General features: G+C 52.7%; 8 protein-coding genes across 8 annotated transcripts; 4 read left to right on the top strand and 4 right to left on the bottom strand.

Annotated features, from left to right (window-relative positions):
* Positions 1 to 5,417: 5,417 nt before the first annotated feature.
* Positions 5,418 to 6,204, top strand: CTRU02_205429 (thermoresistant gluconokinase; the record flags this gene model as incomplete). Its single annotated transcript, XM_036722726.1, has 2 exons — positions 5,418 to 5,693; positions 5,755 to 6,204. 2 exons carry the CDS (start codon positions 5,418 to 5,420, stop codon positions 6,202 to 6,204), a joined length of 726 nt encoding a protein of 241 aa, XP_036585623.1.
* Positions 6,205 to 7,317: 1,113 nt separating this feature from the next.
* Positions 7,318 to 8,921, bottom strand: CTRU02_205428 (dihydrolipoamide branched chain transacylase e2; the record flags this gene model as incomplete). Its single annotated transcript, XM_036722725.1, has 2 exons — positions 7,318 to 8,687; positions 8,753 to 8,921. 2 exons carry the CDS (start codon positions 8,919 to 8,921, stop codon positions 7,318 to 7,320), a joined length of 1,539 nt encoding a protein of 512 aa, XP_036585622.1.
* A 497-nt stretch (positions 8,922 to 9,418) lies between these two features.
* On the top strand, positions 9,419 to 10,551 carry CTRU02_205427 (ATP10 protein; the record flags this gene model as incomplete). Its single annotated transcript, XM_036722724.1, has 2 exons — positions 9,419 to 9,804; positions 9,873 to 10,551. 2 exons carry the CDS (start codon positions 9,419 to 9,421, stop codon positions 10,549 to 10,551), a joined length of 1,065 nt encoding a protein of 354 aa, XP_036585621.1.
* A 289-nt stretch (positions 10,552 to 10,840) lies between these two features.
* On the bottom strand, positions 10,841 to 11,652 carry CTRU02_205426 (vesicle transport v-snare protein; the record flags this gene model as incomplete). The annotated part of the gene is made up of 3 exons (XM_070204554.1): positions 10,841 to 11,344; positions 11,406 to 11,519; positions 11,584 to 11,652. 3 exons carry the CDS (start codon positions 11,650 to 11,652, stop codon positions 10,841 to 10,843), a joined length of 687 nt encoding a protein of 228 aa, XP_070061658.1.
* An 822-nt stretch (positions 11,653 to 12,474) lies between these two features.
* On the top strand, positions 12,475 to 13,132 carry CTRU02_205425 (60S ribosomal protein uL29; the record flags this gene model as incomplete). Its single annotated transcript, XM_036722722.2, has 3 exons — positions 12,475 to 12,477; positions 12,635 to 12,774; positions 12,898 to 13,132. The coding sequence occupies 3 exons, from the start codon at positions 12,475 to 12,477 to the stop codon at positions 13,130 to 13,132; spliced, it is 378 nt and encodes a 125-aa protein (XP_036585619.2).
* A 3,179-nt stretch (positions 13,133 to 16,311) lies between these two features.
* CTRU02_205424 (metalloregulatory protein (zinc-responsiveness transcriptional activator)) lies at positions 16,312 to 18,417 on the bottom strand (the record flags this gene model as incomplete). The annotated part of the gene is made up of 3 exons (XM_036722721.1): positions 16,312 to 16,622; positions 16,671 to 16,817; positions 16,875 to 18,417. The coding sequence occupies 3 exons, from the start codon at positions 18,415 to 18,417 to the stop codon at positions 16,312 to 16,314; spliced, it is 2,001 nt and encodes a 666-aa protein (XP_036585618.1).
* Positions 18,418 to 20,577: 2,160 nt separating this feature from the next.
* Positions 20,578 to 22,478, bottom strand: CTRU02_205423 (phosphoribosylaminoimidazolecarboxamide formyltransferase/IMP cyclohydrolase; the record flags this gene model as incomplete). Its single annotated transcript, XM_036722720.1, has 3 exons — positions 20,578 to 20,733; positions 20,786 to 22,268; positions 22,333 to 22,478. 3 exons carry the CDS (start codon positions 22,476 to 22,478, stop codon positions 20,578 to 20,580), a joined length of 1,785 nt encoding a protein of 594 aa, XP_036585617.1.
* A 1,355-nt stretch (positions 22,479 to 23,833) lies between these two features.
* Positions 23,834 to 24,306, top strand: CTRU02_205422 (uncharacterized protein; the record flags this gene model as incomplete). The annotated part of the gene is made up of 2 exons (XM_036722719.1): positions 23,834 to 24,052; positions 24,148 to 24,306. 2 exons carry the CDS (start codon positions 23,834 to 23,836, stop codon positions 24,304 to 24,306), a joined length of 378 nt encoding a protein of 125 aa, XP_036585616.1.
* Between the last annotated feature and the right edge of the window lie 370 nt (positions 24,307 to 24,676).

Genomic DNA, 24,676 nt, shown 5'->3' with positions numbered 1-24,676 from the left:
TCTCTAGAATGACAGATGCTTATGAACTACCTGCGCTGTTCGCCGAGTTTGGGCAGGCGCATTAATGAGGCAAGGCGCCTCGGTCTATGTCAGGCGAGACGATGTATACATATGATGCCGTTCTTGAAGCCGTCCTGCTCACCGAGAGGGTCCGGCGTGCATCTCGCAGACCGTGCCTCTCAGTTATCCTTGCATGCATGGCTCCAGAGCCAATGGGATATTTCGCGGGCCCGACGCGCACTGCGCCTGTTGCAGAATGCCCTAGGGAGGCTTGCTTGCAGCTGGTCTAAAACCAGGTCCAGACGGATGATATCTGACACGGATCGCCAGCATCCCTGCCGCTCGCCCGAATCGTACGAATCTACTACGTATCTTGTCCTCGGTGTAAGGTTTATGCTCTTGGGAAGCAGGCGAGCGGCGAGAGGCAATGTGCGCGGTTTTGACTGGCTGTCATCAAGTTGGCAAAAAATGCCGCCTACAAACTCTCTGAACTTGGCTTGCGATCGCTCGTAGCGGAATTCGATGGGCCACAGGGCCATTTACATATGCGGTAGTCTGGTCTCATGACCTGGAAAATGGTGGTATGCAGAAGTATATGGGACGCCATCAAGTTACAATGCATGTGCTTCGACAGGCAACCAACTTATGTGTCTTTTTTTTCTCAAAGGCTACATCAAACCTCCTCAAAGTTTGTATCATTATTATAGTGTTCAATGGATAGTCGTTTTTGAAGAATCACCCCGCGTCAACAAGGAGGGGCGGGAAAAGAAACAAGTCTGCGCCAGATACCGCTGGTGGCGGAACATTGGTCAGATAATTTGTCAAGCATGCTGTGCAAAACGTTTCGTCATTTCTGCCCTAGGGTAATACATTAAACTTGCGATAGCATGGCATGGTGTGAACACATCTGTTGTTTAATAGATCGAATCGGCCGGGAAGAGGAGCCGACATATGCTGCGGGCACTTTCGAGTTACGCCGAATTCTTGACCGGGGAAGCAGTGAAAGATCCCGGAGGTTCCGAGAGTTCGGACCATTAGCCAGGCGTAACGGTTAAGCGCCCTCGAAACTGAATTCGGTGACTGGGGTTGTTTAGACTGTAGGGGCGCCGGGGAACATCCGCCGTGCATTTGGGGCTTAGTTCTACACAATGTGAGGTTTCATCTTGGGCCTTGCTCTGCATCTGCCTCTCTCGTCCCCAACGAGCAAGGTATTCGCCAGGGACATACTGTGTCCCACATGTGGCCTGCCGCATCTGAGCCTTACGTATAAACAGGCGTAGGGGGTTAATGAGGATGGTAATGTCTGGCATGATATGCTGCCTGCCTGGTGGCCGTTAAGCGTTAGACAGGCCAGGAACGGTCAAGGATTAATGCGCGGGTTGAGTCGCTAGCATGGGAGTTGTCAGGACCTAGAAAATTTGAAATGACATGTCGCCCTTCTGAGTTCTAACAGTCATCACTCGCGAATTCAGACTGCAAATGAGGAGGGCCAATTTGGACCTGTCACATCAACCAGCCCACTTTCAAGATCAGAAAGCCAATGCTAAGCACAACGAGGCACGTCGGTCGCCAGCATGGCCAAGGCCACGCTCTGTCCATGCTTTACTAGGAGAGGCAGGGCAATGTTACGAAACCTACCACGTAGTACTATGTACGCCCGGATGGCCCACGCAAGGGCTTGGACGGCGAGGCTTTTTGCAGTCTGTGGGGAGGGTATGCTGCGACACTCCAGTGGTGCGTCCGCAACGTTGTCTATCACGATGCGTGAGGATTTCAAAGCCGAGCCGACAATCGATGGAGATAATCAATACCGATCATTTGGCAAACACTATGTACGCAATCTTAATAAGTGAACGACCCACTAAGAAAGCAAGTCAGCTGCTTCTTCACGAGAGCGGTGAGAGACTGACGGGTCAATTCAAATAGAAGCAGTCCGTATCTGTACCAGGTATCCGTACTGAAAGCTACGTTAGTGGACATGCCAGAAGCAAAGCGAAAGGACCCTATCCTTGTCCGCTCGCGTGTCTTCTCCCCTGACCGTTGGGCTGGGTTCGTTGGGTACTTGGCGGGGAGTGATCTGGAGTGGCTTGATCCACTTGGAGAAGGCAGTCGAAGGCGCAGGACAGAAGAGGGGGGGAGCGAAGGAAAAGGCAAAAGATGAGTGCAGAGATGGCGAACTCAGCAAGCAACAGCGCGAATTGCCTGCAGTAAGACAGGGACTGGGATCTAGCGGAGTCTTGCGGAGGGGAGGCCTGTTTATCTGGTATGAAGGTGGATGAAGACGACCAATGTGGGTGACAGGAGGAGCAGAGTAAAAGTCTCAAAATTAGGGGCGCGATCCGAATGGCTGGAATGAAGTCACTGTGATGAACGGACTCTGCTAAAACCACAATTTCTACCCAGGTGGTGGGATTGCTGCAGCAAGTCCCGGGCCAGCGTCGGGTCCCACCCGGAACCCCAGCCGAACCGAAAGACAGGGCACAACGTGAGGACGCCAACAGAGGCCCAGAGCACTACTGTACGATAACCTTGCTGGACTACGCAGAAAATTGACGTGGATGCTGATGCAGTGACGAGACCGCTAGGCTGAGATGCAGCAGGAAGACTATATGGAGCAGACGCAACGCGGCGCGCTCTCGCATCCAATGTTGAATGGACGGTATAGTCTTTCTGGTGGGCACCCTTCTTGGGTGGCAGCCATGGCCCCCCCGCTGGCCGTACATATTTGTGTGGACAGACTCGTGACCAATTCGCGAGGGTTTGTGGTCTTCAGGACGCCTGGGGAATGCTTGGGGGTAGCACTAATGGTTAGCCTCGACGTGTTAGGTACCAGTTGACAGAAGGATGCGGTGAGCTTTCCACTTTACGAAGTTGTTAAACCTATGTTTTGGTTCATTTGATTAAATGAAACACCATCCACAACGTCTACTAGTAGTGCCGGCTTGCGATAAGGTAACGTTGGCTGCGAAATCTTAATAGCTACTAGCCTACTGGGATGGTAGGGTAGGAATTTGAGGGCGGTTTCTTTGGCAGTAGAGCCCGGCTAAGACGGATTTACGGATTTTTGTCCTCCATTTCATTCCCACCTTTCACTGCAGGTGCCCCCCGGGGAAACCACGCAGGTGTCCGGCCTGCTCCTGTTTGATTTCGGGATTAGACACGGGAGGAGCCATGGAGCCCGAGAAGCAAGTGCAAGCACTTCTACGTGTAGTACATTCTACTTGGTACTCATCGTGACCCATCCTCATTCCTTCCTTATGATGTAATTATAGCTCCTCGGGGCTTGACCGAAAGCGCTTGCTTTGCACTTTCCACAGCCAAAATGAGTCCCTCGTGACCTTGCTTGTCCTGCGCAGCTCAGCAAAGCAAGCCCCCGTAGTTTGACCGGACGAGAACCGGACAAGCCATTTCCCATACGCAGCTTCTCAGTCGTCTCCTGACAGACAAGCGTTGGAGTCGTTCCCGCCCCGTCCCCCCAAGCTATTTGCTCCCTTTCGGCCCGCCACACAACTAACCCACAGGACAGTATACGCGCATGTCCAGTTTTCACCAAATTTTCGCCTCCGGTTGTCCGCCGTCCATGATTCTGTGCCTGGATTCTCCTGCTTGCTTGGGAAACTGTTGGGCTCCTCCTCCTCCTCCTCCTCTTCATCCTCTTCTTCCTCCGTCCCTTATTGACGTCCGCATTCACCGTCAAGGCATTTCCCGCTTTCGTAGCCCGCCATCGGACACTTTTCCCCCACCGAGAAATTGCCCAACGGCCGAGTTTTTTTCTTCGTGTCGACTGACCTTGCTCCAGTCTGTAGCCCCTGCCCAGTTCAGGAAATTATCTCCTAGTGTCTGTTCTAGAAAAATATGCCCCCCACGCTACATCCTCCACATCCTGACAACAACACCCCTCCTCCACCTGGCCGTAAAGTTGTACCAGCCAGGTCCATCCATTTCTGCCTCCCCGCCATTTTGGTTTCTTGACCCTTTTCATCCTTAGCATCGTCATGCCTTTTGCCTTTGACCAACCAAACTTTTCCATTTTCCTTGACCGAGCCCCGTTCTCCGCCCTCCCCGGGCCCGCGACACAGGTCCTGTCGGCATCATCGCGTTCGCCGTCGCTGACAATTAACGGCACACCCCTCTAACCCCTCGCCCGACCACAACTCATACTATGTAGGGCCCTGGAACATCGCTTTTCCTGGTACAGCCAAACCCTCTGGACCATCCTCCCGGCGCCTTCGAAACTCTGAGATCCCGCATGCACACGCACGCACCGCGCAGCGCATGCGACCGGCACACCAAGTCGTCGGCCACAGGGTACTCGGCAATAGACGCAGCCATTTCGCCCTTCCTCGACAACTGTCATTGCTGATCTCCCTTGTTGGACCGCCGTTACGGTACTTGGGCCTTTTGATGACAGGATTGCTTTGCCCACAGGTGTGGTCTGTCTCCAGTCTACTTCTCCAGTCCTCCATTTCGGCACGAAAAAGAAAAGAGCATCCCAACAATCAATTGCACTGGACATTCCAGTCTCAAAAACCACTACTCTGAGGGTTTGAAGCAAGGTCTTGGGAACGATTCCCAAAACCACTGGCAGTGCGGGATAGCCTGCCACCAAGGACACCAAAATGTTTCTATCCATCTGAACGAGCTCCCTTCCAGAGGCCGCCGCAATGCCTTCCCATTTCATCCCGCGCTTGCCAACCCCCAGATGCGACAACCCCTTAGCAACTTCGGTCCCCGTGGAGAGAGCCTGTACGTAGTCTACGTACTTGGAAACAATGCCATAGTAAGGGTATACTGGCGCACGCACACACGATGATTCTGAGCGCACCCCTCCGGAAATGGAGAAGCTCACGCCTCCCCAGTCAATTTGCGGAGTACGGATTTCTCCCCGCTGGGGTCATTAGTGCTGGTCATTGGGCAACATGACTATTGCGGCGCCACTGCTTGGGAGCCGGGTCAGTGACACGCCCCTTGCTCACCAGCCGTACCCTGGCCCGAGTGAAGTCCACTGAGGTGAACATCAGGTACTGGAACCTGCTGAACGCTCCAGGTGTTTTAGCTGCTGTCAAGCACCCCCTTGTGTCCCCCATTGGAATTTTTTACCTCATCGATCCCCCAGAGCAGTCCCTGCCATGCTCACTTGGAAAGTATAAGACAACGCCCTGCGCCTTCATCCCGTCACTTAGTTCTCGATCTGATTTCGGAGATGTCTTTGCGCTGAAAATAGAAATTTCCAGATCTGCTACTCTATCACTCGAATTTTCTATATCTTTATATTCCCCAAACATCATCGTCGTCTTCTGTATTGTTGGCTTGCATCCGTCCTCTTAGTCAACCCTTCGATACGATAGCGTCATAGCCTGACCTTTCGAAAATACCAACAACTGAGAGCCAAAATCTTCCCTTATACTTACCGAACGATGCTCTCTTACGACTCCCCAATGCCTGTCAACGGACAGCCGCCCAAGTCACCTTCAAGCCTTACAAATGGCATTCAACAAGCTGTTGCCTCCAAGACTCAGCCCATAGTTCCCAATGTTCCGACTTCTGCCAACGGCGCTGCCCACGTCAACGGATCGCTCAACACCAAGTACCACCATATTTGGCTAGTTACTGGCCCGGCTGGCTGCGGAAAGACGACGGTTGCTGAATACTTGGCCCAATGCCTTGAGCTTCCCTACATTGAGGGAGACAGTGTAAGTGTTGTTGTGTTTGTCCTTGTCTACCGCGAAATTTTTGTCTGACTCGTACAAAAAGTTCCACCCTAAAGCAAACATCGACAAAATGGCCAACGGCATCCCCCTAACTGACGCCGACCGATGGGACTGGCTCGTTGCCCTGCGCGAGGAGTCTCGTCACCAGTTGGCTGCAGGTTCTGACGGTGTCGTCCTGACCTGCTCCGCGCTGAAGCGCAAGTACAGAGACGTCATCCGCGTCGCCGGGTACTACGATCGCTCCATCCTGATTCACTTCATCTACTTGTCCGCACCCGAACACGTCCTTCTGCAACGTGTGCAGGCCCGCAGCGCTTCTACAAACCACTACATGGGCGCCAACATGGTTCGCAGCCAGTTCCAGTCCCTCGAGCCGCCAATGGCCGACGAGACGGACGTCATCAGCGTCGACGTCAGCCGGAGCCTTGAGGAAGTCAAGCGCGAAGCCTTGGCTAGGGTCACAGCCATGATGGAGGAGGAGCGCAAGCAGTAAGCTCACTCGCTCAGTAAACGGTGCATTTTGTTGGGTTTTGCGACACATCTTCCTACGGGATTGCGGGGTTCAAGGGCATAGAATTATGAGCGTTGACTTGGGAATATTCACACGGCGCAAGCATTGGGATCAGGTTTACAAAAACCGCTGGCTCCAATAGAGTCAGTTTGCATACGCGATGTAGGGGGGCAGCAGTGGGGTTCAGTTGCGGAAGGAGGCATCATCTGTCGGGGTGTTGTCCAACCTGGGTTTGCGGATGTTTGTATCATCGGCGGAAGAACACGGCAATACATCAAGTGCCAAGAGAGTAGTCAGACAAACGTGTTAATGGATGTTACCATTTTAGACTGGGGACAACGATGCTCAGCTGGCGCTTGTTTCCTCTCATGCAACGGTCAAAACGCGGAACGCTCACTGGTCAGATTCAGCCAGAAGTTTCTTGGTTTTGGTTTATCGCTTGCTTAGTCTTAATTGAAAATACAGAATCTGACGAAATACCACTGTGCAGATGTGTTGGCTCCTCTACAATATTGGGCCCAGTCATGTATTATGCCCCCCAACTTGCCACCACCACCAAAAGGAGCCATGTGCAGCTACGGGGCGGACAACGAGGGATAATCGTCACCTGCTGTTCGAGGGGGATCCTGCAGCATCGGCTGGCGTCGACTCGGTGAGGTTGTGGAGAGCGCTCGTCCACACCTTACTGGACCGTCACATTCTTCAAAGATACACCGAAGGGAGGACGTGGCTCCGGCCAAGGTAGCATCACAGATACATGAATACATAGTTATAGCGCTTGTCAGACATGCGTCGGGCAGCAGCATCTTACAGGTGATCTCTTGTATTGAACCCTTGATTTTCCCTTTTCCGACGATCAGTTCGTCGATGCCCTGTCTGCCCCCCCGCCCGATTTATCTACAAATCATTAAACGTCTAATTGTCAACTCTGGCCAACCTCGCACAACCACCACACCCACATCTTCCGTGCTTTTCATGGTACTCCGCATCACGTGGCGCTGACGCCGTCATCCTGCCCAGAGCTCCGATTCACCAGATATTCAATAAAGGTGTGCAAAAGTAGTCAGAATCTCCCCCTCCATCTCTGCAAATTCTTCATCTGAGATGCATGACCATGACGTCGGGCTCTTCCACCACCCTCCGGACCACCTCGGCGGCCCGGGCCATGGTCGCACCGTCGACTACGCGATGGTCCGCACTCCAGCTAAAGTTGGTAATGTGCTTTCTCACCACGCGGTCTGAGTCCTCGGACTCGAAGGCTGGCACGGCGCGCATACGGCCTATGCCGAGGATGGCAACTTCCTTGTCAACAATAACCGGCGAGAGATAAGTGCCGCCAATGTTGCCAATGTTGGACACGGTAATTGTTCCGCCGCTCAGGTCTTGCGGAGTGAGCTTGCCTGCGAAGGCGGCCTTTTGTAGGCGCGTGAGTTCCCGCGCAATGGAGAGGATGTTGAGAGAGCCAACGTTGCGGATCACGGGAACCAGGAGACCTGAGGGTGTGTCCATGGCCACGCCGATGTTGTGCTGACTGCGCATTACGAGAGAGGGCTTGGAGGACGGCGTCGATGAGTCGATGTCGACGCGAGCGTTGAGGATGGGGAACTGGTAGAGAGCCATGGAGACGGCCTTAATGATAAAGGGTAGGTAGGAGAGCTTCGCGACACCGTCGGCACCCACTGCCGCGCCAAGGTCCGGTGCCGTAGCCAGGACGCGGTTCAAGCGGGTGCGCAGCTGGACGAGACTCGAGAAATCGACTTCGTCAGCATAGAGGAAGTGCGGGATGGTAAGCGAGCGGGTCATTGACTTGAACATTTGCTGCTGGGTGACGGTGAGCGGGACGCGGGTCTCTAGCTGAGGCCCGGACCCGGCGGACCCAGTGGGTTCGGCGCCGAAAGGCGGGGCCGCTGGTTTCTGTGTGGCAGCGGGCTCCCCGGAGTCGCGACTCTTGACAAAGTTCTGTATATCCTCCTTTAGAACCCTGCCGTCTTTTCCTGTACCGTCAATTTCGGTAATATCCACGTTTAATGTCTTGGAGAGGTGGCGCACGGCCGGCGTCGCCAACGCAGCATGCTTGCCCTTCTGCCGAGGAGGTTCTACCGCTGGTGAACCCTGGGGTGCTGCCGCCTGATTTTGTGTTTCTTCTCTTGCTTGTTGTGTCTGGCCTCCCTGTTTATGCTCTACCGGGGGCTCTGACGTGCTGGGAGTGGGCTTGTCTTCCGTGGGAGCCGTCAGCGCGTCCAGGTCCTCCTTCTTCGCCCCGCCTTGTATGTCAATGTCGACAAAGGGCTTGCCGACCTTGGCCATGTCGCCAGCGTCGTAATGCAGCTTTTTGACGACACCCGAGAAGCGACTGGTGATCTCGACGGAGGCCTTGTCGCTCTGGACCTCACACAGCGGGGAGAACTCCTCCACCCTGGCACCCGGCTCGACAAACCATTGGATAATTTCGCACTCCACGATGCCTATACAAGTTACAATGTCAGACGCATTCACTTCACTCAGTGACAACAAGAAGTAATTTTCATACCTTCACCGATATCTGCCAGCAAGACAGGCTTTACCACCCGCAGGTGTGCTGTGTCATGAAACCGTCTCGAGGGGTAGACGCCAGCAGCTCTTGCAGCAGCTAGGCGGGCCATGCTCTTGGAGACGTGCCATTGCGTCCTGACTGCGCGGGAACCTCGTTGCAAAAACATCTTGGAGAGCTTACTGGACCTTTACAAGAAGAAAGAAAGGACAATTCGCATTTATGAACTCGAGAGGGGGGAAAGAAAGACCCAGGAATGTGCGAACTCATTGTAGGATGAACCGCTCGGCGCGGCACTGTCTCCCCCAGAACTCGGCTATTCGCGGTGTTCGGCCGTTTAAGTCCCCCATGACACAATGTGAAATGCCCCTCGGAACACCAGTAGATGGCCCGAGACCCACCAACCACCTTCTCCCCTCGTCCTTCTCCGCATTGTCCACTATCCGTATCGCTTACTAGGAAATGTTGTGTTCTTGTGGCTTGATCAGTGTGGCGCCAACCAGCCTAGCCAGCCAGCCAGCCAGCGGAGCGACGCAGTAATGGGAACCTGTGGCGCGAGGTTTTTTTTTTTGCTAGACTGCGACCTGCGGTTTGCATAGGGATATCCGTCTTCCCGCTGAGAGCCGAACATCTCATTGACAAGTAACACCCCCACAGACGGCTGCAATGGCTCCAATCGCTCCCTGGCGCACCATGGCGCTGTCCATGGGTCCCTCGAGAAGGATCTTCTCCTGCACCGTCTGCGCGGCAAGGCGACACCTAAGCACCACCCGTCCACGGCTTGCCGAAAAGCCCCAAGTCCCGGAACCGGCACCGGGCGCCGCCGCACCCGCAGAGCCGGCGAAGCCCGACCTGCCCGCGTCCGCCATCCATGCCCCCAGAGCCTATGGCAAGAAGATCAAGGACTTTACGCCGGAGCCTCTGCCGCGGCCCATTGGCATGACACACCCCCCGCACCCCGAAGACAACTCGGGTATCGACAGGAGGTCGCTCAAGGAGCGCCGTGATGATTTTGTTGACTACGACAAGCATCTCGTTCGTCGGAAGGAGCTGTAAGCTTTTGTCACTCAGCTGAACTGGATCTCCGCAGAGAGGAATACTAAACTGACTTCACCGACAGAAAGGAGAAGATGGCCCGCCCCTACTTCCGTGACTGGCGAAACATGCAGTTCCACGAGGGCAAGTCTTTCATTGCGCCACCCTTGCCTTTCAGGGCCGACATGTCCCTCTTCTTCCCCAACTTTGTCGGCGATACTCTTCAGAAGAACGCCAACCCGCGCGACACCACACGCACCCTCCTCAACAAGATCACAGTGGTAGCCATGTACAGCAGCAAGTGGGCAGAGGACCAGGTCAAGACTTTTGTCTCCCCCGAGGCGAATCCTGCGTTGCACGAGCTTATATCCCAGACGAAGGGCAAGACGCAGATTGTGCACCTCAACAACGAGGACAACTCGTTCAAGGCGTGGATAGTCAAGCTGTTCATGAATAACCAGCGCAAGCAGATCCCTGAGCAGGAATGGGGCAAGCACTTTCTGGTGCCCCGCGCCATCACCACCGAAATCAGCGAGTCGATTGGCTATCTGAATAGTAAGGTTGGCTACGTCTATCTTGTCGACAACCTTTGCAGGATACGCTGGGCTGCCAGCGGTCCCAGCCAGCCGGACGAGCGAGATAGCCTGGTGAAGGGTATGAAGCTGGTCCTTCACGAGTGGAACAAGGCAGAGAAGGCGGCGCACGAAGCCAAAAAGGCGGCTGGGGCGGCGAGAGAGGAGAACAAGAAGGCCGCATCATCATAAGTTGTTGGAACATAAAACAGCTTATTCGGGGGCTTGACAAGCCAATAGTATACGACAGTCAGGTCATAGCCTGCTGCCCACAGATACCCCGTGTTCTTTTAGTGTACAATATGCACCAAGGATACCCTCAATTCGAGAAACAAAGATGGCATCAAAGAATCCCAAAACGCCTCCGCATTCCCTTTATGCCGGTAGTTTCCCCAGTCGTAACGGCTTGTTGTGACAAAAATAGATATGACAAGAACGTTTAACCACACTTTAACTTTCTTCTCTTTTCCCCATCCACTCTTCACAAGAACCACCAGAAGGTGAGGAAACAAAAGGCGATGAAGACGCCCATGATTATACCGTCACGGCGCTTCTTGGCTGAGATGCGGCCAATTAGACTGTTGAGGCCCGGAACTTGGCTGGCGGCCATGGTGATGCGACGATTAATGCTGGCGAGGGTTTCGCGCTGGATATTGAAGCTATCCTGGACGGCGTAGGCCTGGGAGAGGACGCTATCTGTCATGTTGTGGCTGTTGTCGATGCGGTTACGCTCGGCAAGCATGTACTCGGCTTCGGCAGCCTCAGGGTTGTTGGCACGGTATTCGTCAATGTCGGAGCGGACATTAGACAGCAGATGGGCGCGGTCACGGGCCTGGGCGATGGTATTGCGTAGGCGCACGAGATCGCGCTTGTGTTCGGCAAGCTTCTCGCGGAGGAGAGCAAGATTGTTCTGCTTCAGGGCGGAGGATGTGAGGGTTGCTTCCGAGTCGAGAAGGCGGGATAGTTGGGAGATGACATTCTCGCGCTGAGGGAGGGTGATGTGTTAGTTGGGCCCAAGTTGGCTGGGGTCAAGATGTCGAACGTACTTTATCGAGAAGATCTTGAAGTTTCGCTTCTGTTGTCCTTTCCTCTTCTGTCGGCTTTGCCGGAATATCTGATACTGTCGAGAACTGAGAGTACGAGTGGAACAGCGTCTCTGTCTGCGAAGCCGGATGTCAGGGAAGCCTGGTGGAGAGATGACGATCCAAGGGAAGCAAACTGTACCTGTGTCTCCAGACTCCGCGCTTGTTGCCGCAGCTGGGCCCAGCCCGTGTTGCCAGAAACCGCAGACATAGCAGCTTGATGTTGGTTGTGGTGGTGAATGTAGGCTCGTATGCTAGACCGTCAGTGTCAAGCGTCGTCTTCAGATGGACTCAGATACGTCCGCGTGTCTGGGACTTGTCGGCAGGGACCAGATGCAGCAGGGAGGAGCTCGGCGTCACATGGCCCGTGCACCTTTAATGATTAAGTAAGGATTGACTGGTTGCGCCAACACCAACAATGTTAGGAGCTGCATGAGAGCTTGTGTCGGGCAATCACTGGCAAGACTAGTCGATTAAGGAGGTCCACGTAAGAGCAACATGGTACGTTGAGGGATCTCTGCGACTTCTTCTGTCCCCATTGGAAAGACTTTATTATAACCATACTTTGCCACTTCTGCGAAACATCACAAAAGGAGAGAAAATAGGCCGTCTCATGTGTTTGTTTGTACAAACTAGAAAAGAAGAGACCTACCAGGTAAGAAATAGTCATTGTCCGATTATCAGATACCCAGCCTATGTTCAATGGCAGGCTGTTCTTCGTGCACCGATTTGCATCGGTGAGCTCGGTGAACATGAATTTCAAAGTCAAAATTCAATTATGTGGCGGTGCTTTTATGTGGCGCAGCTGTCTTTTTGTGTCTCCACAGTGAGACCTTTGAAGAGCCAATCAAAGCTCTCATTCCACCCCGCCGGTCTTTTTTTTCCCCTACTCCTTCCGCACAACCCTATCTGTGATTAGGGCATGGAACTTTTCGCCAACCTGGAAATCCAAACTTGCGAATCGACTCCCTCAGCCTCCACGACGTGTTGATACTAACCCAGATATCCAGCGCCACCCCCCATATCAGTCAAGATGGTGAGTTGACCCTATGATGCCGATGAAATTCGCGATTCCCGAATAGCACGAGAAATTTTTTTTCCCCGAAAGAATTCGACATCCCCGCGCCCGACCGACGAACATAAAAATATATCCAAAAGAGAACTTTCGCTGACGAAGAGTCATCATGTCGCAGTCGTCCGGAAAGGTCAAGGCCAGCCAGCTCTGGAACAAGAACAAGGATGAGTTGACCAAGCAACTCGGAGAGCTCAAGACTGAGCTCGGTCAGCTCCGCATCCAGAAGATCACCTCTTCTGGCAGCAAGCTGAACAAGATGTGCGTTATACCCGTCCCTCTCGCGTCTGGTTCGCGAATGTTCGATTTGGAAGAGATGAAGAGAGAAGGAAATGTTGGCGGGGAATTAGAACAGAGGGGCTGACCTTTGAAATTTCTTTACAGCCACGACATCCGCAAGTCGATCGCCCGCGTCCTGACTGTCATCAACGCCAAGCAACGCGCTCAGCTCCGCCTGTTCTACAAGAACAAGAAGTACGCTCCCCTCGACCTCCGCGCCAAGCAGACCCGTGCCATCCGCCGCCGGCTATCCGCGCAGGACGCCGCCATCGTCACCGCGAAGGCTAAGAAGCGCACCGTCCACTTCCCTCAACGCAAGTTCGCCGTGAAGGTCAGTTAATTGGAATCTGCCTACGGGGCTGGGACTGGAAGAGCATCGGAGGACGGTTACATGATGAGAGGCTGTGAAGGATATGTCATCAAATGGCACCGTCATGCTCCCGCTGTCACATGAGCCTCCTTCTCTTTCATGTCCCAAATCCTGGCTCTCAAGTGTAGAGGGATTTAACGACTAACTCTTCTGTAGGCTGCTTAAATTAGCCAACCGCTCCTGGGTATCTAGGGTTGGGGATGAGGAACTACGAAAATGGAAACGGAGGCGTAACACGTTTTTGGCACATGGGGATCCCGAATTACTCGATGATGCATTGCATGGTCACGGAGGGAAATTAAAGGGTTTTGCGCTTTGTTATTTTCCCAGTGCTGCAAACAAATGGATTTCTCAACCGGTCATGGCAAACAAAAAGCTTGGCTCGCAGGTTTTCCTCTCTCTCTGTCTTTCTCCAAGAGGAGAGGGTCCTCCGAGTGTGTTTGGTAGCATAGAGCTGCCGACAAAAATGTCAAATGGGGCCAAAGATGTCCCGACTTCAAAATACGTTGCCCGTTTTCCAAAACATTGTGCTGTCCGTTCCCCTTGGCACTTCTAGTACCGCTTGATATGATAGCCGATGCTCTTTATATCATCTCTCGATACCTAATAGACCAACAAACTCTTTCCGGCGTTTTCAATCTCTTCTACAATGCAACCAAGCCAGTGCTGTCCCCGTAATTGTACAGGCATGCACCAATTATATCACCCCACTATCTCGCATTTTCCATCGCCTATCTAGTTTGTCATTTTCACGTCGAGGCAGCAACGTCACCATTTGGTTCTGCTCTCAGATTGCCTGTTACCACTGATGGACATAATGGCCCAGTATTGATCGTATCAGACACCTTAAGGGCTGACTATCTCATGAGCCTGTTACATCTATCTAGACCCTGGAAAAGGTGTTAGACAATAAGTGCGAGGTCCAAACTGCCGAGGAGTCACACTCGATTCAGGGACTGAATTGGACTTTTCTCTGGACAGTATAAATTCCTTACAAACAAATCGCTGAGTTTTCCTCTTGTTGTCATTCTTCCACCTGTCTGACACAACTGCTTGAGAGGCCCTCGCAGAAATCATTTAGCCGTCTTTATCAATGTCATGGCTTCTTGTTGACAGGAAAGTAAAATACTTTAGCTTCGCCTGGGCCACAACATATGTTATAGTTCACTGTAGGAAAACACAACTGAACATTCGGACATTACGCTGTTTCTTCTCTCGCCTTGCGAGGTAGGACAAGTTTGGCATGACCCACTTCGACCTGAGCCGCACGCCGGCCTTTCAACCAGGGACTTATCATACTGAACACCTGTGAAGATACAGAACTCCATGATCCCATGAAACGAACTTCCTATGGTTTGTTATATGTATAATATGTCAATAATCTTCTCATTGTTGTCATACATACCCAAGTGGCCATATGAGCTAAAACTCTGTGTCTGAGGATATCAGCTGCCAGGCCCAATGAGGTGATGAGAAGTGTGTTTTAGAGAACTGGCTGTCCTACATAAAATCGATTCCAGAGTATTAGCTATCTGGATCGATACCATGTGTTTGATCTTTGTGCGTTTTCTCTGAAACGTTAGGTTGTGGCGATTCCTCGACATATCGTGAACAGGACGGTTGCTGAGAGAAGGACAACGGCCGACGTGATAAGTAACGTGATAAGTAGGACAGCACCCTCTCGTGGGGAGAAAGAAAGAAGAAGCCATGCTCACTTTCAAATCGAAAACAACACGGGGACGCTGGGGCTTCCATACGTACGCTTTAGCTCTTGGAATCTCAACGTACTCATCCGCCACCGGTCTACGTCCTCTCAGGATGGATAGCCCTATTTCTTTACCACTGCAGGCAGACTTGCAAGGTGTCGGGATAGACAGGTATAGAACGGTGCCTAGTATTACAACTCATCCGCAAATCTCGTCTTCTGACTCCGAGATCCCACCGTCTGATCCCCACTTATCAATAAAGCTTGCTTTACTCTAACGGGGATGGATGTATGTTCTGAAGCCAAACGCCACGGTAATCAGCTACCCCAGCTTGTACCAACCAGCTCATGTTCCATTTAGAATTAAAACTAACGCAATGAATTTCTCCTTTCCGGCGAGGACATTTAGGAATGTCAAGCCATGAGACGACACAAAGTTTTTCAACATCATGCCACGACCCACTGCCGAGAATCGTCACCATCGCTAACGACGCCCAGTCTGATCCAGGCGTGTCTGTATCACAGCCGGATACTATCCGATTAAGTCATGCAAACTTGCAAAGGATCCGGGGAACTTGGATGATCGTCACCGGAAACCCCTCCTCTCCACCGGCTTCCGATTGCCCCTCTTCCGGCCCTTCATCCGACGTCATACGAGAAACAGCCACAATGCATGACCAACAGATCCTATCGAGGCTTTCCGGCTAGACTTCCTGAGGTTTCGGGCTCACAGATAACTTAACGTACGCTGCTGAAAATATTATGAACTTAGTTCAGGCGGCTTTCGTAGAAAATTCGGCCTTGCAGTGATCTACTTCCGCGCACCTTGATGATGAATCCCCTGTTCATGGAGGGTAACTAGGGGTGCTTCAAGGCCAAATAGCTGTTCCCTTCGATCCTCGATCGTATATGCGGCACCACAATAGTTTCTAGGAGAAGGAAAGAGTGAATCGAATTATTGACACCACTACTGGGTTGTTAGAAATAATACCATAGTCTCAAATGGGCAACATAATCAAACACTTCTCAGACAAACGGTGGATGAAAATTGGCGGGGAGGGTAACTCTAGTACTGGAAATAGTAACATTATCACACAACATCTATACTGATTGTTTTGAGCAATGTGTTGGTTTTTTTCATTTTACTTTATTTTGCTTTGCACTGTAGTAGTAGTAGTAGTAGTAGTAGTCATGAAAGTAAGAACTTCTCTCCCCTCGTTCATTCACTCATCCCATAAACAAAAGCAAAAAAGCCGCCCTACCTGTCTTCTCGCGTTGTGACCCAGAACACCGAAACCTGGTATACCTTTCCATCCCTTCCTCAACGCCAGTCCGGAACTTTGTATCCCTTGAGGTATCTATTTCATGAGAGTGACATGCGAAAAGGTACAACCCCCCAAAAAGAGCAGTGAGGGGCCAGAACCGATTAATTCCTCCCGCTAAATTATTTCTTGCCGGGTTTGGTGACACGGCTGTGGTCCGCTTTGCGGATGTGCTGGACTGCGCCAGAATCAGGTGACATGGACACGGATATGTTGTCACCTCCATTCTTGTTCTTTTCCTTTTCGTGGACCTTCATATGCCTGCGCTGTTGATCGAGTCGGTGGAAATCCTTGTTGCAGATGGGGCAGGTAAACTGGCCCTTGACGTTATGGGTCTTGCGGTGTTTTGACAAGTTTGATGATTCTCCGAATCTCTTGTGGCAGATGTCACATTCGAGGGGCTTTTCGCCGGTGTGAGTTCTCATATGCATAGCTATGCGGTTGTTAGTCTTCACACACCCCATTATCCACAGGCACTTACTCAATGCGCTTTGCTGTTTGAAAGCTTGTGCGCAACCGGGGTATTCGCATTTCCATGGTTTTTCTCCAGTATGTATGCGCATGTGCTGAGCCAAAGATTGTTTGGCAGAAAGAGCAACTCCGCACAAAGTACATCTAACTGGTTTAACTGAGAAAGATGGTTGTTAGCAATTAGTGGGAAAGGGGAACCGATGGTTTATCTTACATCCAGTATGAGTCTGCAAGTGACGTTCCAGTTTGCTCCTCTGTGTAAAGTTTTCTTTACGTGTACATCCATCCCACAGACACTTGAAGCCAGCGTGGCCATTCTCATTTGTTTCTTTGACGAGTTGGTGGAGATGACCTTCACGGACATGTTGCTGAAGCATCTCATCGTCTTTGAATTCTTGCCCGCATACTTCACCATCCGTGGCCCATTTGCAGACGCATGCTTCTATCTTATCGGCGACTGATGTCATTGAAGAAACGGCTGAGATCTCCGTTTTGCTTGAGGTGCTAGTTGGTGACGGGGTATCAGGGGAAGCGTCTTTTGTCACAAGGATCTTGCCGACGGGTTTCGGCTTGACAAAAGACTGATGTTCATGGTGAACCATGCTGGAGGGGGCTGTTTGTGGCAGCACCAGCTGGTTTGTAGTGTGCTGCATCGGGAGACAAGGATGTTGTTCTTGAAGATGCTCAATCCAGGCCGTCGGGGTGGTAAGCTCGACACCGCACTCAGCAGGATGCAAGTCCTGTCCAGTGCAGAAAGATTCCTGCCCCGGATGGGTGTGAGAATGATGGGGCAGAGGACATTTGTCAAAAGGCAAATTCAAATCGTCAAAGTTGTCAATCAAACAAGGACGCACACAGCCAGAGCCGGGGTGACCAGGGACATGTTGTTGCAACAGATGATTACTGAGTGCCAGCCAGTCATTGCTGCCCAGGTCCATGCTCATGTCCATGTAGCTACTGGAGAGGAAGTCCTGACACGCGAAAGCATTGTCCATCGTCAATGACTGTGTGCCCATGCCGGCCGACATTCCTCCATTATGGAAAGGAGTTTGGGTAGAATAAAGTTGAGAAGATGGCATCGTCTCCAAGGGTGAATGAGGCATATGGTGCTGTCCCATGGGAAAGGATGCTAGCACACCTGCAGCAGCCTTGTCGGTAGCATCCATAGAACGTGCCAAACAGTCGATATCTGTGCAAGGCGTGGCAGCATTCTCGCATTCAGTGTCGTCGCAGACAGGGCCGCACTCGGCGTCGTGACAGACATCGCCGGCCTCGCTAGCCCCGCACTGACTAGGACATTCTTCGCAGTGAGAACTGCAGGCAACGGAAGTCGTGTCATCGTCATTGATAGCAGGGCTCGATTTGGTGTTGATCATGGATGAAAAGTCCACGTCGGGTGACAGGGTGGCATCATGGCCAAGAGTATCGAAAGAAAAGGGATGGCTGTAATTGAAGTTGGAGTAGGCGGGTGTTTGAGGCATTGACATGTTGCTTTGTCTCATTGGCAACCCAGCGATGCTCATGCTGCGGACATGAGGGTGGCTTGAAGCCCCCTGATGACTCTTGGCAGAAGCCATACAGTGGAGGTTGTATTTCTGGTCTAGACAAGAATCGTCGTGGGCGTCGTGGGGGACGGTAAGGGAATAGAGGTGTTCGGAACCTATAAAGGTCGGGTCGCCAAAGTAAGACATATTAGGCATGCCGAAGTCGTGACCGTGGGCATCGAGATTCGCAAATTCATCGTTCTGGTCGTCCATGGCTTTGCAAAGTTGTAAAGGATGGTGTAGATTTCTCAGTTGTCCATCCACTTGGGTCACCCCACGATGATCGCCGGTTGACAAGCAGCTTGGGCCACGGGGGCTGACTGAAAGTTTCTCGGGTGGAAAGGTTCGAGGGGTCGCAGAGCCGCAAAGGTGAGACCCAAGATCTGGAGATGGGTACGGATAATTCCTTTTAGAAATTCCAACGAGTCGGGGAGGGTAGCCGTAATATCCAGGGGTGGGAAACAGGTCCAGTTATGCTCTGACGACACGAGGGAACCAGGAGGGCATATAGCATATGGGTGGGATGCGACTTGGGGTGGGAAAAAAAAAGAAGCGAGACCAGAGGAGGCGAGGCGAGGCGAGCGAGCCGTTGACCAGGCCCAGACTGGGGGTGCAGAATTATGAACCGGATTGAACTGAAGGGCATGGAACCACTGGTTCGTCCCTGCCAGCTCCTGCGGCTGGTGTCTTTTGCTGCTACTGCTGCGCGGTGTGGTGGGAAGGCGGTGTTGCAGCAACGATGCCCAGGTGCGGTGCGGTCTGAGAACCCGGATGGCCTCTGGCGCGAAAATGCGGCCTCTCAGTCTTGTGACGGAGGGGCTAACTTGCCAGCGTAACACTGGAATCCCTGTCGCTCCTGTTAGAAAACCATGCCAAAGGTACGCATATCATCTTAGAAGACGTACCTTTCCGTCTAAATGGGCAGGAACGATACTGCGCTCGAATTTTTCTCTCTTCTCTCTCTGCGTTGTGACGTGAATTGACTCAGTCGCCTACGAACACCTCCAACATCCACTCTAGCAAGGGTGAAGACCCCTCCTCTTCATATACTTATTGGATCAGGTCCCCTAGATGATGCTCAAAAGCTTATTTGGCGACGGGATGACAGGCAAGGCACACGGAGGCACCCAGTCCTTCATGTCCTCATCCGTGTCACTTGAGGATTCATTTTCCATGAGCACAAGTCCTCACGAGTGATCCTAGACCACTGAGAGGCTGACAACGTGGGGGGGGTGTGCGGGGCCCACAGGGGGGGGGGGGTCTGTAATCACTTGCCTGTGGTTCGGCAACCGACCCACTAGTTGTGCCCTTTCTCAGATGATGAGCCCCTTTTCATTGGCTACAGCTCCCATTCTGATCTTGTGTACGTAAGCAGCATCGTCACGGCCCGTTGCTGCGTTGTTGCGCCTGCGCCTGTGCGTCCCTTGGCTGGCGGGATCTAAACACAATTTTGTAAATCTCAACTCTACTACGTAGCATTCAGTTGCTTTTCTTTTTGCCTAGTTGCTGGCTGAACTTTTCGTCCAAAGCTGGACAATCGAAAGCCAATCTTGACAAACTTTTCTTCATGCATACATTCACATAGTTTAAAACAATGCCTTGCACGGTGGGGACAAGAGACAAACGATACCGCCACCGCATGTTTCCCCCCCGTATTCTCCCTCAAGTATAACGCCCCCGCGGGAGCTTATAGCCGCCTGGTTGAGTCGAATGAGCCGCCGCTGTCGCAATCATGGCTTCGATGGGCGGGGAAATCATCACATAATGCCTCAAACTTTCGAGAATTATGAACTATACTGCTTTTACTGCTTCTACTGCCTTCCCCATCATTGCCCAGATCCGATGGAAGCCGTCGCAAGATAGGATACAACGCTAAGCTTCTTTGGACTACAATTCGTGTTAGACGAGTTGTTAGGAAAAAGTCTAATTTCACCCGCCACAAGCGCCAGCGATTTCGATAGTCAGTCACACACATATAGTCGTTGTGAGTTTGTGAGACTCTCAACAGACGGGCCGACACCACGAGGCGACAGATACAGCTTAGGTTGGCGTCTTGCAGCCACAATTTGCGTTCCGCTATTTGAAACCCAATTTAACTTCAATCCCAAATACTCCGGATATATGTTGAATATCATTGCCCTTTCCACACGGTAAGCCCAGGTCGCTTTGCCTGTCTGCCTGCAGGATATAACTCTCTGGCAAACAAATGCACATCATCGTGGCGCGTCACATCTCGTACCCGGCCCTTTCCCGGGGCTTCCTGGCCGCCACGTTTGTCACGAGAGCCTGAACTTTTTCCTCAGGACCCAGCCTGCCCAAACTCATTCCCAAGTTGAAATCCCCCAAACACCAATTTTGCAAAATACGAGACGCTTAATGATGGAAGAGGCGGATGTTCTGCTCAACGAAGGTAATGCCCAGCTTCTCGGCGGTCTCGAACACAGCGCCATCGTTCTGGCTACCACCAGGGGCGGCGATGTACTTGACACCAGATCGAGATGCGCGGAAGACATTGTCAACAAAGGGGAACTAGGTTTTTGTTAGTAGGTTTACAGAAGCTCCGGGTACAAGGTTTACTCACGAAAGCATCACTCGACACGGCGACGTTGGTCAGCTTGCCGAGCCACTCCTCCCTCTCGGCGTCAGTGAAGGCGGGGGGAACCTCCTCAAAGACAGCCTCGAACATGTCACGCTCTGCACCGGACTTGGGGAGCTCGCCACTGACCAGCAGGTCGATGGCGTTGCTCTTGTCGGGACGCTTGGTTCCCTTCTTCCACTTGATACCCAGCACGCGGGGGTGGAAGCGAAGCCACCAGTTGTCGGCCTTGTCGCCGGCAAGACGAGTGCAGTGGATTCGGGACTGCTGGCCGGCACCCAGGCCAATGACCTGTCCGTTGTAGGCGTAGCACACAGAGTTGCTCTGAGTGTACTTCAGGGCAATAGTTGCCACAGTCAGGTCACGCAAAGCGGACTCGGACAGAGGGCCAGACTCCTTGGGAGTGATGATTCTGTTGAAGGACTTGGGGGAGATCTCGATGTCGTTGCGGTGCTGCTGCAGAGTAACACCGTAGACGGTTCGGGTCTCGGTCTTGGAAGGAACGTAGTCGGGATCGATCTGCAGGACGAGGTACTTGCCACCCTTCTTCTTCTTGAGGATCTCAAGAGCAGCGGGCTCATAACCAGGAGCAATGACACCGTCAGAGACCTCCTTGGAGATGATGCTGGCAGTAGGGACGTCGACGACGTCACTGAGGGCAATCACGTCACCGAAGCTGCTCATGCGGTCGGCACCACGAGCACGAGCGTAGGCCTGGGCAAGAGGAGAGGACTCAATGCCCTCAATGTCGTTGACAAAGTAGACCTTGCGCTCATCCTCCGTCAGGGGAGTGCCAATGGCCGCACCGGCAGGGGAGACGTGCTTGAAGCTAGCAGCAGCGGGCTTGCCCAGGGCTTGCTTAAGCTCCTTAACCAGAGGCCAGCTGTTGAGGGCATCGAGCAGGTTGATGTAACCAGGAGAGCCACCGAGAACCTTGTAGGGCAGCTCGCCGGAGTTCATAAAGGCGGCAGCGGGCTTCTGGTGAGGGTTGGCACCGTATCTCAGGGCCATGTACTGCTTGCCATCGGCGGCGTACTGCTTGCGGAAGAAGTCGGAAATGGCAGCATCGTAGTCGGCGGTGTGCTCGAAGGCCTTGAGGGCGTAGCGGTTGCGGCTGGCCTCGGTGATCTCGCCGGACTGCAGCTCCTTCAGGAACTCAGCGTAGTCGTTGGGGTCGCTGAGGATGGTGACACGGCTGTGGTTCTTGGCGGCAGCTCTGATAAGGGTGACACCACCAATGTCGATCTCCTCGACAGCCTCAGGGACAGTGACGTTGACCTTGGCAACAGTGTCCTTGAAAGGGTAGAGGTTGCAGATGACGTAGTCGACCTTGTTGATGTTTTGGTCGGCCAAGTCCTTCTCGTCGGATTCGAGGTTTCTTGCTAGTATGCCGGCGTGGACAGCGGGGTGCAGAGTCTTGACACGGCCGGCAAGCATCTCGGGGGCCTTGGTAATGGCAGAGATGTCCCTATAACAAGCAATCCAATCAGCACCAGTTCAAGCTTCAAACGAAGGTTTGGTAGTGGGCTTACTCAACGGGGAAGCCGGACTCCCGGATCATCTTGGCGGTACCGCCAGAAGCGAGGATGCGGACATTCTGCTGGTTGAGGCCCTTGGCCAGGTCCAGCAGGCCCGTCTTATCGTAGACGGAGACGATGGCGATCTTCTGACCCGACATCTTTGCTTTGGTGCCTTGTAATCTCGACGAAGCGAATTTGTTTGTCAGAGACAAAGGTTAGAAGGAAAAGACAATGGGGTTAAGAAGAGGAGAAGGTATAAAGGAAGGTTGGAAAGGCAAAATTTTTGCCTTACGCGATGATGCGTTGTGGGCGGGAGAGACAGCCGCGCAAAATCGGGTTCCGATCAAGGAGGGGGAGGGGCAGCTACAGAAAAAACATTAGCTACGGAAACGGTACCGGTAGCTCTGCGGGGGTTTTCTTGCTAGTACAAGTATCTTTTAGGTCACTTGCCCCACGTCGCATTGGCACCCGTTGGAGGGACGAAGGAAGCGCATGCGACAACAGTGACTTCAAGCACAAGACCAGCCTCCTGAGCAGCCCTTGAAGTGGGACATCAATGAGGGGAAACTCAGTACGCGAAGAATCTTTTCTCCGGTAACTCCCTACAAGCTTTTTTTTTTCTGCTCGTAATTCATGTTTTGTGCGATAAATGCATCAACTTGGCTGTGAGGCCATTTCACTGGAATTGGTTGCTGTGCACCAGCTACCAATTTCCCCCACCAAAGGTCTGTAGATTTGCGGGAGAATTGGAGTTTCGGCCATTGGTCCGACTTAGCGGGCCGCTCTTTTTTTTTTTTTTTTCCTCGTTTTTGGAGAGTCGGAGCACCTTCTTTTAGCTCGACAGAGGACCTTCTTTCGAGCCAGTGAACCCCGCCCCCGCTAGAAGGCGGCGTAGAGATGTTACGGAGAGTGAGCACCACAGAGAGAGAGACCCAAGCGAAAGGGTGGCACAGCAGCACGGGACCCTTGCCTGCTGAAGCGATTAAGCGGCGCTAGCGCTTTCCACCGGGCGCAACTGTTGTCGAACGTCCCCGTCGCAGTCTTGGCTTCATACTGATAGACGAGGTTACCTGACGCGGCCCTCTATTTCCCCGGGCTAAACGGTCCCTAATGTAGAACGTCCTCTTATGACCCTCTTTGGACTTCACTCTACATGCAATCATTCCTACTACATACCCACTGCTGCGACAAAACCTAAGCTTAAGTGGTCAGAAGGGAGAGTACTTTGCCGCTGCGATCATACATCGCATATCACATCTAAAAGCGTATCGAACAGTCCTTACATTCGAGACCCTGCACCCCGGGCCGCCGCACAAACAACGCCGTGATTACGTACATCCGTACCGACCTCCTCCCGTCACACCCGCCGACTTTCAACCTCGCGCCATTACGCTCCGACCCGTCCCCTGAATCGCGCTCCCGAAACACCTTTGCCACCTCGCGCAATCGATCTAACAAAGGACTACCCACACCCCGCGCAACAGTAGTAGTAGCTGACCGCCGTGCGACAACAATGGGCTCCGTCTGCGGCAAGGAGAAAGGGGAGGAGAACTTCTCCTCTCCGGGTCGTCCGCTCGGCACCGCACCTCCGCCTCAGCCCAAGACCGCACCCATCCCGGCGAGAGTAGTTGGAGGCCCTCCCCGGACCTTGGGAGGCGGCAGCAGCACCTCCGGAGAGCGGCCCAACGCTGACGCAGATGACGCGCGACGCAGGGCCGCTGAGGCAGCCGAGGTGAGTCGTTTATAAACCCCCTTCTAGCCAAGGCCCCCGCAGCGTCTTGGCAGGGCAAGATTGCAGGTTACTGACATTCATATCTTTCCCAATAGGCACGAGCCAAAGCAGCAAACAAGTCAACCGGGAAACTGGGCTCGCAACTGAATGCGCAAAAGAAGCAGACGCAAACCGACCTGCTGAAGGACGCCAGTGCCCAGCAATTGAGACAGCGGGATGCTGACGCTGCCGCCGAGGCGAGAACATACAACTAGAAAAGATTAAAGTACGGAAATGGGAGAGAGGAGAGAGGAGAGAGGAGGGGGGTGGGAATTTTTCCTGAAGATAATGAGGTCTTTGCTTGGTGGGCGCCATTTGCGATAATACCTTTATTTGCCCTTTTTTGACATTACGGGCGCGTGGCGAAGGGCATATTTACTTTATTGGTTCATTTTCTCAAACGTATCTGACGAGCGGCTCTCAACTGACTGAGGGCCCCATGACACTGCTCAGCGATTGCTTTTACGTTTTATATTGAGGGGGAGTTATTTGCATGTCAAGAATTCACTTTGGACTAGACAATTGAGATGGGTTTAAACAAGGTTTTGAATTTTGATTGTCTTTTTATCATCTCATTAGCTCCGC

The sequence above is a fragment of the Colletotrichum truncatum genome (assembly GCF_014235925.2).
Source record: "Colletotrichum truncatum strain CMES1059 chromosome Unknown Contig_0003, whole genome shotgun sequence".
NCBI classification, from domain to species: domain Eukaryota; kingdom Fungi; phylum Ascomycota; class Sordariomycetes; order Glomerellales; family Glomerellaceae; genus Colletotrichum; species Colletotrichum truncatum.
This window is presented reverse-complemented; position numbering and strand designations above follow the sequence as displayed.